Raw genomic sequence first — 13,968 nt, 5'->3', positions numbered from 1 at the left:
TCTACTGCTGCCACTGCCAGCAGCACAAGCCTCGGCTGGCCCTGGTTACCTGAGCCTTGGGCGGCCCTGGGCGGCTGGGCAGCCGCCATCCGAGGCTTGCCTGTGCCTTGGGCTGGCCCTGGTGGCTGGAGAGCTGAGGGGACTGGGGCACTGCGGAGGCAGGCTGAGGACGGCATGAGGGTCAATTAGCATATTCCCTCTTTATTAGACAGGATAATGAATTATCAGAAAGGGAAACTAAAAAACAATCCCATTCACAGTTGCTTCAAAAAGAATAAAATAACAAGGAATAAATTTAACCAAGGATGTAAAAGACCTATACTCAGAAAATTATAAGACACTGAAGAAGGAAATTGAAGAAGATACAAATAAGTGGAAGCGTATACCATGTTAATGGATAGGGAGAATTAACATCATTAAAATGTCTATACTACCCAAAGCAATCTACAGATTCAACACAATACCTATCAAGATACCAATGTCAAATTTCACAGAACTAGAAAAAATATTCCAAAAATTTATATGGAACCACAAAAGACCCCAAATAGCAACAGTGATCTTGAGAAAGAAGAACAAAATTGGAGAAATAATGCTACCTGATATCAAACTATATTACAAGGCCATAGTAATCAAACAGCATAAAAACAGACATACAGATCAATGGAACAAAATAAAAAGCTCAGAAATAAACCCATGCCTTTAGAGTCAATTAACATTTGACAAAGGAGGCAAAAACATACAAAGGGCTAAAGATAATCTCTCTATATAAAAGGCTAATATGCTAAGTGCCCAACTGTTCAACTGTTCCATCATTTGACCTGTAGCTATGATGCTCACTGATCACCAGGGGGCAGATGCTCAATGCACAGGCATGGAAACATAGAACAGACTGATGCATCTCAGAGGGAAGCGGGGAGAGGGAGAGGGTGGGGAGAGATTAACCAAAGAGTTTATATGCATACTAGAGACCCAGTGCATGGATTTGTGCACCAGTGGGGTCCCTCAGCCTGGCCTGCACCCTCTAGCAATCCAGGACTCCTTGGGGATGTTGGACTGCTGGTTTCGGCCTGATCCCCACAGGCCAGGCTGAGGGACCCCACCGGTGCATGAATCCGTGCTCCAGGCCTCTAGTCTATTCAATAAATGTTGTTGGGAAAATTGGACAGATACATGCAAAAAAAAAAAAAAAAAAAAAAAAAGGGAACTAGGCCACCTTCTTACATCATACACAAGAATAAACTCAAAATGAATTAAAAACTTAAATGTTAAACTTGAAACCATAAAAATCATAGAAGGAGCCCAGCCAGGGTTGCTCAATGGCTGAGTGTCGACCTATGAACCAGTAGGTTACGGTTCGATTCCTGGTCAGGGCACATGCACAGGTAGCGGGCTTGATCCCCAGTGTGGGACATGCAGGAGGTAGCCGATCAATGATTTTCTCTCATCACTGATGTTTCTATCTCTCTCTCCCTCTCACTTCCTCTCTAAAATCAATAAAAATACATTTTTTTTTAAAAAATCCTAGAAGGAAACACAGGCAGTAAAATCTCTGACATTTCTTGTAGCAATTATTTTTCTGACATAACTCCTCAGGTAAGGGAAACAAAACAACAAGAAAACAAATGGGACTACATCAAACTAAAAAAGTTTTGCAGAACAAAAAAAACCATAAACAAAATGAAAAGATAATCCATTGAATGGGAGAACATATTCACCAATACATCTGATAAAAGATTAGTGTCCAAAATTTATAAAGAATTTATAAAAATCAATACACATACACACACACACACACACACAGACAAACAATCCAACTTAAAAATGGGCAAAGGTCTTAAATAGATACTTCTCCAAAGAAGACATACAGATGGCCAACAGACATATGAAAAGATGCTCAAAGTCACTAATCATCAGTGAAATGCAAATTAAATCCACAATGAGATATCAGCTAACACCTACCAGAATGGCTATGATCAATAAGTCAACGAACAACCAGTATTGGTGAGGATGTGGAGCAAAGGGAACCCTTATGCACTGTTGGTGGAAATGCAAATTGGAGCAGCCATTGTGGAAAGCAGTAGGGAGTTACCTCAAAAAATTAAAAGTGGAACTGCCTTATGAACCATCAATTCCACTTCTGGGAATTTATCCGAAGAAACCCAAAACACTAATTCGAAAGAATATATGCACACACCCCCCCATATCATTGCATTATTTACAATAGCCAAGATTTGGAAACAGTCCAAGTGTCCATCAGCAGATGAGTGCATAGAACAGCTATGGTACATTTACACAATGGAATACCACTCATCCTAACAAGGAAGAAAAGTTTACCCTTTGCGACAGCATGGATGGACCTGGAGAATATTATGCTAAGTGAAATAAGCCAGTTAGAAGAAGACAGTGATTTCACTCATATGTGGAATCTAATGAACAAACTGAATTAAAAATCAAAATAGAGGTAGACTCATAGATAGCAGGCAGATGTGGGGAGGGGGGGACGGGTGAAGGGATTGAGAAAAAAAAGAAAAAAAAAGAAATAACTCATGGAAATGGACAACAGTGGTTACCATTGAGGGGGGGAGGGGAAGTGGGTGTAGGTGGAAGAGGGTATATAGGGGATAAGTGGTGATGGAAAAAAATAAAATAAAATAAAGGGGAAAGAAAGAATCCCAGACATGATTCATTATACACTTGGATGATATTAATAAACTTAAATCTTACTTGACAGTTACTGCAGCATAATCCTATATCACATACTGATCCTGCTTTCAGCACACAAAGTTTAGGATCACAACAGCTATCTTGTCCACATTGCTATGAATGAGTGAAATACAAATAAAAATACGTTATAACAATATAAACTTTGGTAGGAGCTATATTTACTGGGCTTTTTAGTTTTGGGAAAGAATATGAATGCTTTCAAAATTTAGATTTTTACATTTCTAAACTATTAAAATACTAAGGTACTTCAGGTCAAATCAGAGTAACTGGAACCCCCACTAACTCTTAATCAACTAGAATACTATACAAAATATATGGAACAACTTTTTTCAGAAACTGGATAATAGTAAGAGAGTAAAATGGTGGTTACCAGTGCCAGGCGAGTCGGGGGTAAAGGGGGATATTGATAAAAAAAATACAAAATTATTTAGAAAATGAACTAGTTCTGAGAAACTATTATACAGCATGATGACTCCAGTTAACTATAATGGACTGTAAACTTGAAATTTGATAGGACAAAGCATTCTCAGCGTGCGCGCGCGCGCGCGCACACACACACACACACACACACAGACACACACACACACACAAATGATAACTGTGCAAGGTGATGGATGTTAGTTTGACCGTTGCAATCACTTCACAATGTATATATATATATCAAAATACCACGCTGTATACCTTAAATATATACCATTTTTATCTGTCAATCATACCTCAATTAATCTGGGGGGGGGAGTGTGTGTAGAATTTAGACCCACAGCAAAGGTAAAGAAAGTGGTCCCTAAGACTGCCCTTGCATTTTACAGGAATCACCAGTTCACTGAAGTCCCAAAACCACCCTCAGTTTTGATAATTTCCTGATAAAACTCACACATTTCACTGATAACTGGTATATTCACAGTTTTGGTTTCTTATATAGAAAGGATACAAACTAAAATCAACCAAGAGAAAAAACACCTAGGACAGAATCCCAGAGAAGCACTAAACATGGATTTCCTATTACCTTCAACCCATGGAATCACAGACATACTACACTCCAAGCATTGATGTGTGACACTTCTTAACTCATTGTTTTAGGCCAGTATATTGCTAATACCAAACCCAGTTTAAGACATTGTAAGAAAGGAAAATTACAGACCAATATCTCTCATAAGCATGGATGCAAAAATTAGTAAATCAAATCCAGCAATGTATAAAAAATAGGCATCACAACCAAGTGGGATTTATCAAAGTATGCAAGGCTGGTTCATAATTCAAATATCAATTAATATAATCCATAGAGTTGACAGGTTGACCACTAGTAGCCTATCATGCGATATTGCATGCAGTAGGCTACCCTGACGCCCTCTGTGGCCCGGGTGTCGCTGTGGCAACAAAACAAGCATCCTGCCCTGGCTGCTCTGTGCCCACTGCCCAGAGGCCCTTCATCACCATAGCGACAAAGCAAGCATTCCACCAGGCCATTCACGCTGCCTGCTCTCAGCAGCAGCCCCCCTAGGACTGGGGGACTCCGGCGAGGCTGAGGGGACTGGGCACCACCATCTTGTGGCTATGGGTGCCGCCATATTTGTGACGGAGTGATGGTTAATTTGCATATTACCCTTTTACTATATAGGATAATAACTGGTATAGAAAAGGCATCAGACAAAATACAACTCACATTTATTATACAAAATATTAGCAAAACAGAAATAGAGAATCTTTCTCCATCTGATAACTTCTAAAAAAGTCTACAGCCCTGACCAGTTTTATTCAGTGGTTGGCCCATGTACCAAAGGGTTGTGAGTTTGATTCCCAGTCAAGGGCACAACCCTGGGATGCAGGTTCAATCCCCAAGACCAATTGGAGCATGTGTAGGAAGCAACTAATAGATGTCTCTTTCACATTGATTTTCTCTCACCCCCTACCCCACTGCCTCCCTTTTACTTTAAAAAATAATAATAATAAATGGGGAAAAAATATCCTCAGGTGAGGATTATAAACTACAACTAAAATGTCTGTAGCTGACATCATACTTATGGTGAGATAAGACTTTCCCCTTAGACTGGGAACAAGACCAAGATGCCCCGTCTCACGACTCCTGTCATAATCCTTATCTTAATCCTATATAATAAAAGCCTAATATACTAAGTGTCTGGTCATCTGGTTGGCCATTCAACCAATCAAAGCTTAACATGCTAATGATATGCTAAGGTGCTCAACCACTCGCTATGACGTGCACTGACCACCAGGGGGCAGCTGCTCCAACTGGTAGGTCCAGCCAATTGGGACTGAACAAGATGGGCTGGACATGCCCTGGAGCCTCCTGTGGTCCCTTCCCAGCACTGATCATGCACCGGTGGGGTCCCTTGCCCTGGCCTGTGCCCTCTTGCAATCCGGGACCCCTCGGGGGATGTTGGAGAGCCGGTTTCAGCCCAATCCCGCAGGCCAGGCTGAGGGCCCCCCATTGGTGCACGAAATTATGCACCAGGCCTCTAGTGCAATAATAAAAGAAAATAAATGTTTAAAAAAATACATGTTAGAAAGAAAGAAGCAAAATTGTTGTGTCCATACATGCAAGGGAAATTCCAAATAATCAGCCAAACAACAGCAACAACAAAAACTTCCTGTGACTAATAAGTGATTATATCAAAGTTGCTGGATACCAAAGTTAATACACAAAATTCAATTGTTTTTCTGTATAGAAGCAATTAAAAAATGGAACTTTGAAATAAAAAACACAATTTCATTTACATGACCACCAAAACAATGAAGTACTTGGGAATAGTTCTAACAAAATTTTACAGGATATATGTGAGAAAAACTACAAAACTATGATAAAAGAAATCAAAGAAGATATAAATAAATAGAGATATATTTCATGTTCATGGATAGAAAAACTCAATATTATTAAGTTGTCAGTTCTTCTCAACCTGATCTAGAGATTCAATGTAATTCCAATTAAAATTCCAGCGAGATGACAAACTGACTCTAAAGTTTTTATGAAGAGGCAAAAGGACCACAAAAGTCAATATAATACAGATGAAGAAAAAGGAGGAGGTGGAGGAAAAAGAGGAGAAGGGAGAAGAGAAAAATGGAAAGACTGACAATACCCAATTTCAAAACTTACTATAAACTGAACTAATGACTGTATGGTATTCACAAAAGAATAGACAAAGATATAATTTAAACAAAATACAGACCCAAGAAATAGACTGAGATAATAAAATCTTTGACAGTGGTGCAATTGCAATTCAGTGGAGAATAAATAGTCTTTTCAATAAATGGTGCTAGACAACTGGACATCCACATGGAAAATAATAACTCTAGACACTGTCCCTATACCTTTCATACATGCGCCTCCCCCCCCCCCCCCAACACACACACACCTTCAAAATGCATCATAAACCTAAATGTAAAATGCAAAACTATAAATATTCTAGAAGGGTAGATTTAAGAGTGTAGATCTAATGTTAAGTACTTTTCCACAATGTAAAAAAATAAATAGGAATAACACCAATCTTAAATTCTTTCACAATCTCCTTGTGAAAACAGTGCCATAATCCTAAAGAAACATTGGCTAATTAAATCTAGCTAACGAGCCAGGTAGATCAAACTCCAAGTGGAGCTAATCTCAGTAATGCATGATTGGGTTAGCATTCAAAACCAGCCAGTAAAATGCACTAGATTAATAGGGGAAAAAGGAGAAAATGCATATGATCAGCCCAATAGACACAGAAATAAGACATTTAACAAAGTTCAACACTAATTTTTGGCTCAAAGTTTTCAGCTAACTACAAACTGAAGGAAACTTCCTGAACATGATAGAGGGCATCTGTTTTAAAAAATAATTTTTAAAAAAGGTTATATCTACCATCATGTTTAGTGGTGAAAATCAGAAAGCTTTCTCCCTAAAAATAAGAACAAAACAAGAAAGACCATTCTCAATACATCTAATCAACACTAGGTCCAAGGTGGACTTACAAAGTCAATAATGTTTTTTATACTAGCAATGGTTACATAAAATATTAATACTATCAAAACCAGTAAAACTACACAAAAACTAAACAAATTAAAGAACTTATACAACTCAACACCAGGAAGATGAACACTCTACTTTAAAAAAATGGACAAAAGACCTAAATAGACACTTCTCCAAGGAGGACATTCAGATAGCCAGTAGACATGTGAAAAAATTGCTCAGCATCACTAATCATCAGAGAAATGCACATTAAAACCACAATGAGATATCAACTCACACCTGACAGAATGGCTACCATCAATAAACTAACAAACAACAAGTGTTGGAGAGGATATGGAGAAAAGGGAAACCTCATGCATTATTGGTGGGGATGCAGACTGGTACAACCACTGTGGAAAACAGTATGGAGTTACTTCAAAAAATTAAAAATGGAACTTCCATTTGACCTAGTGATCCCACTTCTGGAAATACAGCCTAAGAAACCTTAAACACTAATTCAAAAGAATATATACATCTTTACGTTCATTGCCATGCTATTTACAATAGCCAAGATTTGGAAGCAGCCCAAGTGCCCTTCCGTAGATGAATGGATTAAAGAAAAAAAAAAGAACTAACTAACTCACCTTTTTCAACAGCATGGATGGACCTGGAGATAATTATGCTAAGTGAAATAAGCCAGTCAGAGAAAGATAAAATACCTTATGATTTTTCTTATATATGGAATTTAATGAACAAAGAAACGAACAAACATAATACAAACATACTCATAAACACAGAGAACAAACTGACGGCTTTCAGAGGAGAGGTGGGTTGGGGGTTAGGTTAAAAAGGTGAAGAGAGTAAGTAAAAAACTAAAATGAAAAAAAAAAAAAACACAGACAACAGTATGGTGATTATCAAAGGGAAAAGGGAGTGGGGAGTGGTAGAAGAGGGTAAAGGGGGGATAAAAGGAGACTAGACTATGAGTAGTGAACACACACTACAATATACAAATGATGTATTATAGAATTATACAGTTGAAACCTATACAATTTTATTAACTAACTTCATCCCAATAAAATCAATAAAAACATTTTTTAAAAAGAAGAAGACGTAAATTTAACACCATGGCATAGACATACTCAATATTGGTAAGAAAGTAATTCCAGAAAATTTATGTATGGATGCAACACAATTCCAATCAAAGTTCCTACATTCACATGCTGATTCTCTAATTAATGTGGAAATATAAAGGTACTAGAATAGTAAAACTATACTGGAAAAGACAAGTAAAGTTGGATGATTTACACTGTGTTTTCAAGATTTACTGTAAAAGTACATTAATTAAGAGAGTGTGGAATTGGCATAATAATGGACATATTTTAAGAAACAGAAAAAAATTCAGGGATAGATACACATGTGTGGTAACTTATTTTCATAAGGTGTTAAGATAAAACAATGGTGAATAGTTACTTTAACAAATACTGCTAAAAAAACCCACTATATTCACATAAAGGATAATAAATGTTAACCCAAATCTCTCAAATATAAAAACAAATGTATCACAGGCTAAATTTAAAAGTTATAATTGTATAACTTCTAGTACAAAACATAGAAAATATTTATTACCTTGGGTAAGCAAAGATTTATTAAAATATAAAAAGCATGGCCACAGCAGAAAAGGTTATAAATTGGACTTTATAAAAATAAGTAATGCCTGCTTTTCAAAGACTTGGTTCAGAAACTGAATGAGTAAGCCATACATCGAAAACAAATATTTGTAATATACATGTCTGACAAAGAACTGGTATCCAGCCTATACAAAGAACTCTTAAAAGTTGATAATAAAAAAATAAGCAACTTCATTTTTAAAACTGGCAAAGTATTTAAACATATTATTCAAACAACAAGTGGCCAATAAGGGCATGAAAACATGCTCAACATGTCATCAAGGAAATATAAATCAAAATCATAGGAATGGCTAAAATTTAAAGGCTGCAATATCAATTTCTGATGAGGATGTAGAGGCAACGTTTCATATACTGCTGATAGGATTATAAAATGATACAGCCACTTTGGAAGATAGTTTGGAAGTTTCTCATAAAAATACACTTATTATATGACCCAGCAATTATTTTAGGAGTTCAGAATAATGGCCCAAACAATGAAATATAACTCAAAATAAAAAGGAAAGACTAGTATGACATAAAACAATGTGGCTGAATCTCAAAAATACTGTATTGAAAGGAAGAAGCTAGATACAAAGAATATGTGTTGTATCATTTCTTTCATATGACTTTTTTTTGTTGTTAATCCTCACCCGAGAATAGTTTTTTCCATTCATTTTTTAGAGAGAGAGGAAGGAAGAAGGGAGCAGGAGCGACAGAAGCATCAATGTGAGAGAGACACATGGATTGGTTGCCTCCCATACGAGCCCTGACCAGGGCCAGGTATCAAACCTGCAACACAGGTACATGCCCTTGACCTAGAATCAAACCTAAGACCCTTTCGTGTGCAGGCTAATGCTCTAGCCACTGAGCAAACTGGCCAGGACTCATATGACTTTCTTGATCAGGTAAAACTGACAAAATCAGAAGTGGTCTGAAGATGAGAACAGGTGGAAATGACTGCAACTTTTGGGTATAATGACCAAGTTTGGGGTATAATGAAAAAAATCTGCACCAATGTTTATATACATTTGTCAAAATTCATCAATCTGTATATATAAAATTATTAAATTTTATCATATGTAGATTATGCTCCCCCCAAAATAATTTGAAAATAAAGAGTAAAGAGAGAAAACTTGTTCTACCAAATGGTAAAATATAATACCAAAAAAAAGGCACAGTAATTAAAACAACACGATATATGCACAAGTATATTCAAACCCATATACATATCAAACCCTAATATTATTTCCATCTATTTATTTTGTAATCATAGAAATTTATGACATCTGCTGTATTTCTACAAATACTTCATTGTCTAGAATCATTATATCCTGGACCTTTTGCATTCAGAGTTTCAGGATTTCCCATCAAAATCTCCCAATTGTTCAGACTGTAATATTAACACAGACCTCTCTTACCATAATACTGGTTCCATTGTGAAGTCAGACCCTAAAGGATACTTGATAGTCCATTATCACATTAATATTCAATAAGACATTTATAAAATGTCCAAAGGTTAAGCATAAGTTTGGAAAGATCTTATATATTTAGTCTGGAACTAGAAACCTCATTCTAAACTCCCGTTTTTCCCATCAGCATTAATTTTTTGGAGTACATTTTATATTTGTTCAAAACTTTTTCATCTGTATAACTCAGACAGTATATTCTTGCATATATTTCAACCTTAATTTCACAAAGAGATTAACTGCAACAATAAGTGTACTAATCAATTTTCCTAGTTATCAGACTTACATCCTCAGTACCACAGTCACAAACTTCAGGGCTCTCCACTTTGCCGTTGCCACAGACTGCTTTTGGAGCCACTTGCATTTGTGGCTTATTCTGAAGACATTGGGCACCCATATTTAAAATGAAACTTTTAAAGTCACTCAAACTGCAATTGCTAAAAGTCTTCACACCACTGGACTGCCTAAAGATGAATCCGTATAATGTTGTTGCAGCATACTCTTGAAAACAAAATTCTATTATATAAATTAATTAATTTCAAAATGTAAAATTCAATAAAAATTATAAATGTTCATAATGAAAGCTTAGAGGCCAAAATCATACTTGAGGAAATCATATGATTTATTCACTGGAACAGATGTCCTTACGAAAACAAAATTAAGTGCAACTCAATAGCAAAAACAAACAACGGACTAGAAAATGGATAAAGGCTTAAAGAGACATTTTTCCAAAGATGACATATAAATGGCAAGGTGCACAAAATCACTAAACATCAGGGAAATGCAAGTCCAAACCACAATGAGATATCACCTCACATGTCAGAATGGCTAATTTTTTTTAAATAAGTGCTGGCAAGGTTGTGAAGAAATTGAAATCCTGGAACACTATTGATGGCAATGTAAATTGGCACTGCTGCTACAAAAAATAGTAGAGAGGTTCCTCAAAAAATTAAAAATATAGCAGCCCATATGATCCAAAATTCCCACTTCTGGGTATATTTATTAAAATCCCTTTGTATGACTGTATTACTGTTGATCTCTCACTTTATGACCATCAGTTTGCTTTATTTATTTAGGTGCTCCTATGTTGGGTGCATAAATGTTTACAATGGTTATATCCTCTTGTTGGATTATTCCCTTTATCGTTATGTTCTCATTTGTCTCTTTTATAGCCTTTGTTGTAAAATCTATTTTGTCTGATAATGTATCTTGCAGATTGGATTTGTTATCCTTGACTGTTCTTAATGGTACATCTCCCTCCATGCTCCTCTTACACTGACTATTTCCTGTTTATATTTCATAGTAGTTGGTCCATTTATAGCTAATGTGTGCTATAAGTAAACACTATAGTTGTGCTTCAAATGTTTAAAACAAAATAAACATAATAAATAAATCTTAGTATTTAAAAACTTACACAGTCTCTGCATTCATTACACAAATGGCTCCTGAACACTGGCACTTATTTGAGTCATCATATGATATTCCCAGATTGAGTCCCAGCATCTGGGTAACAATTACTGAAAATGCCTCCAAAGTTATCTCCTCCGAATACTGCATTAACAACAAAGAAAATGAAAATGAAAAACAATTCATTGAAGTTGTGTTAAAAATATTTTTCCTAATCTTGAACATTTTTATTGTTCTATCAAGTACTTTAAGAATAGGTAAATACAGTTTCTTGGACAAGTGAGAAGCGGAAGCTCTTCTTATGAAATTTTATTGAGATACTAGAGGCCCAGTGTACGACATTTGTGCACATTTAGGGGGGGTCCTCAGCCCAGCCTGTGCCCTTTCACAGTCCGGGAGCCCTCAGGGGATGTCCGACTGACGGCTTAGGCCCTCTCCTGTGGCCACAGAGGAGGGAGAGGCTCCTGACACTGCTGCACTCGCCAGCCATCAGCCCAGCTTCTGGCTGAGCGGTGCTCCCCCTGTGGGAGCACACTGACCAACAGAGGGCAGCTCCTGCGTTGACTGTCTGCCCCCTGGTGGCCAGTGCATGTCATAGCAACCAGTTGTTCCACCATTCAATCAATTTGCCTATTACCCTTTTATTATATAGGATAAGCATATTGAGTTGGTGCCAGGCTTTACCCTAATTAAACATTTGCATAATTAACATAATCCTATCTAATAAAAGTGTAATATGCAAACTCCGCTACACACACAAGCCATGCCCATAAGCCAATCAGGAGCGAGCATGCAAATTAATCCCAACCAAGATGGCTGTGGCCACAGAGCGAGCAGGAGGGAGGCTTGGGTTTCCCCAGAGATGGAGGAAGCCAAGCTTTCCACACACCCTGGCAGGCCCAGGCATCCACTCAAGGCTACAAAGTTTCAATCACAGAAGATAAGTAAATCCCAACAAAAATGGCGGCAACCATGGAGCTGGAGAGAGCAGGAGGCTAGGGTTGCCCCCGGTGATGGAGGAAGCCAAGCTTCTGCAGCCCTGGCCTGTCTTGGCCTCCGCTTAAGGCTACAAAGTTTCAATTATAGAAGATAAATAAATCCCAACAGAAATGGCTGCCGCCACGGAGCGAGCAGGAGGCTTGGCTCCGCTCCAAGCTGCAAAGTTTCAATTGTAGAAGATAAATAAATCCCAGATACCAGGGCCTCCACTTGGATCGCCAGGGGGCGTGGCCAGCCTACAAACCACTACAGGCCCCTCGCCCAGGCTGCCACACGCCCCAATGGAACCCTCACCCTGATCCAGGACACCCTTCAGGGCAAACCAGCTGGCCCCCACCCATGCACCAGGCCTCTATCCTATCTAATAAAAGAGTAATATGCAGATTGACCACCACTCCAACACACAAGATGGCTGCCCCCATGTGGGCAGAGATCCTCTCCCCATGTGGTCACAAGAGGGCCACCACAAGATGGCCAGTAGGGGAGGGCAGTTGGGAGGGACCAGGCCTGCAAGGGAGGGCAGTTGTGGGCGATCAGGCCAGCAGGGGAGGGCAGTTGGGAGGGACCAGGTCTGCAAGGGAGGGCAGTTGGGGACGATCAAGCCTACAGGGAAGGGCAGTTAGGGGTGACCAGGCCGGAAGAGGAGGGAAGTTGGGGGTGACCAGGCCTACAGGGAAGGGCAGTTGGGGGGACCCAGGTCTGCAGGGGAGAGCAGTTGGGGAGAACCAGGCCTGCAGGGGAGGGCAGTTAGGGGTGATCAGGCCTGCAGGGGAGCAGTTAGACACCAATCATGCTGGCAGGGGAGTGGTTAGGGGGTGATCAGGCTGGCAGGCAGAAGCAGTTAGTGGCAATCAGGAAGGCAGGCAGGCAAGCAGTTGGGAGCCAGCAGTCCTGGTGAGATCAAGCCTAAACGGGCAGTCGGACATCCCTCGAGGGGTCCCAGATTGGAGAGGGTGCAAGCTGGGCTGAGGGACACCCCCCCCCCCAGTGCACGAATTTCGTGCGCCTGGCCTCTAGTAAGTATATAAAAGGGCTGTTTTTACGTTATATTTTGGCTATCTGAACCATGATCTTCAAGTTACTTAATCTCTTATGACAGCTCTCATGTACACTTAGAATAATCCACATAATATTCCACCTCTGAGCTCATGAAGTGCCCACATAACAAAACACTGAGTTTAAGGGTGATATCTACTTCCAGCTAGCATTCTCAATGACATAGGAACTGGTATCAAGGGAAATCACATTCTTGGATTAGGCTTCTCATATATTTAACAAGTACACATATAACCTCCTTGACAAGGAGAATGGGACACTTAGTGCTGTTTGTTTTTTGTTATCATTTCTGATGGGCATAAGGTAAATATTTCATTAAGTTTTAACTTGCATCTCATATATTTCTGACAAATTGGCTTTTTGTGTGAAGTATTTATTCAAGTATCTTGTCAATTTTCTATTGCATTAGCCTTTTTATTGTTTTGTGGAAGCATTTTATATATTCTGTATGAGAGTTGTTCTTAGTCATGCATAGCAAATACTTTCCCTACTCTGTGGCTTGTCTTTTCACTCTCTTAATGTCTTTTCATGAACAAAATTTCCTTAATTTGATGTGGTCCAATGCATCCAACATTTTCTTTATCATTAGTGTTTTTTGTATCCACTTTAAGAAAACTTTCCCTATGCCCATAGACATGAAGCTATGTTCCTTTTTTACCTTCCAAGGATTTATGTTTAATTTTACATATAGATCTACAATCTA

The 13,968-nt window shown here is 38.5% G+C and overlaps 1 protein-coding gene across 1 annotated transcript in view; it reads right to left on the bottom strand.

Moving 5' to 3' along the window:
- The window catches only part of LOC308243470 (disintegrin and metalloproteinase domain-containing protein 32-like), a gene marked incomplete at both ends in the record, with an annotated part of 77,558 nt that overhangs the window by 25,750 nt on the left and 37,840 nt on the right, over positions 1 to 13,968 (bottom strand). Inside the window, 3 exons of the mRNA XM_080659016.1 lie at positions 2,725 to 2,817; positions 10,090 to 10,267; positions 11,218 to 11,354. Coding sequence (XP_080515142.1) covers positions 2,725 to 2,817; positions 10,090 to 10,267; positions 11,218 to 11,354 — 408 coding nt within the window. The remainder of the gene's footprint in view (positions 1 to 2,724; positions 2,818 to 10,089; positions 10,268 to 11,217; positions 11,355 to 13,968) is intronic.

Source organism: Plecotus auritus (genome assembly GCF_963455305.1).
Source record: "Plecotus auritus genome assembly, chromosome: 3".
Classification (NCBI taxonomy): Eukaryota; Metazoa; Chordata; class Mammalia; order Chiroptera; family Vespertilionidae; genus Plecotus; species Plecotus auritus.
The sequence above is the reverse complement of the archived record's forward strand: the minus strand, read 5'-3'. Positions and strand labels throughout refer to the sequence as shown.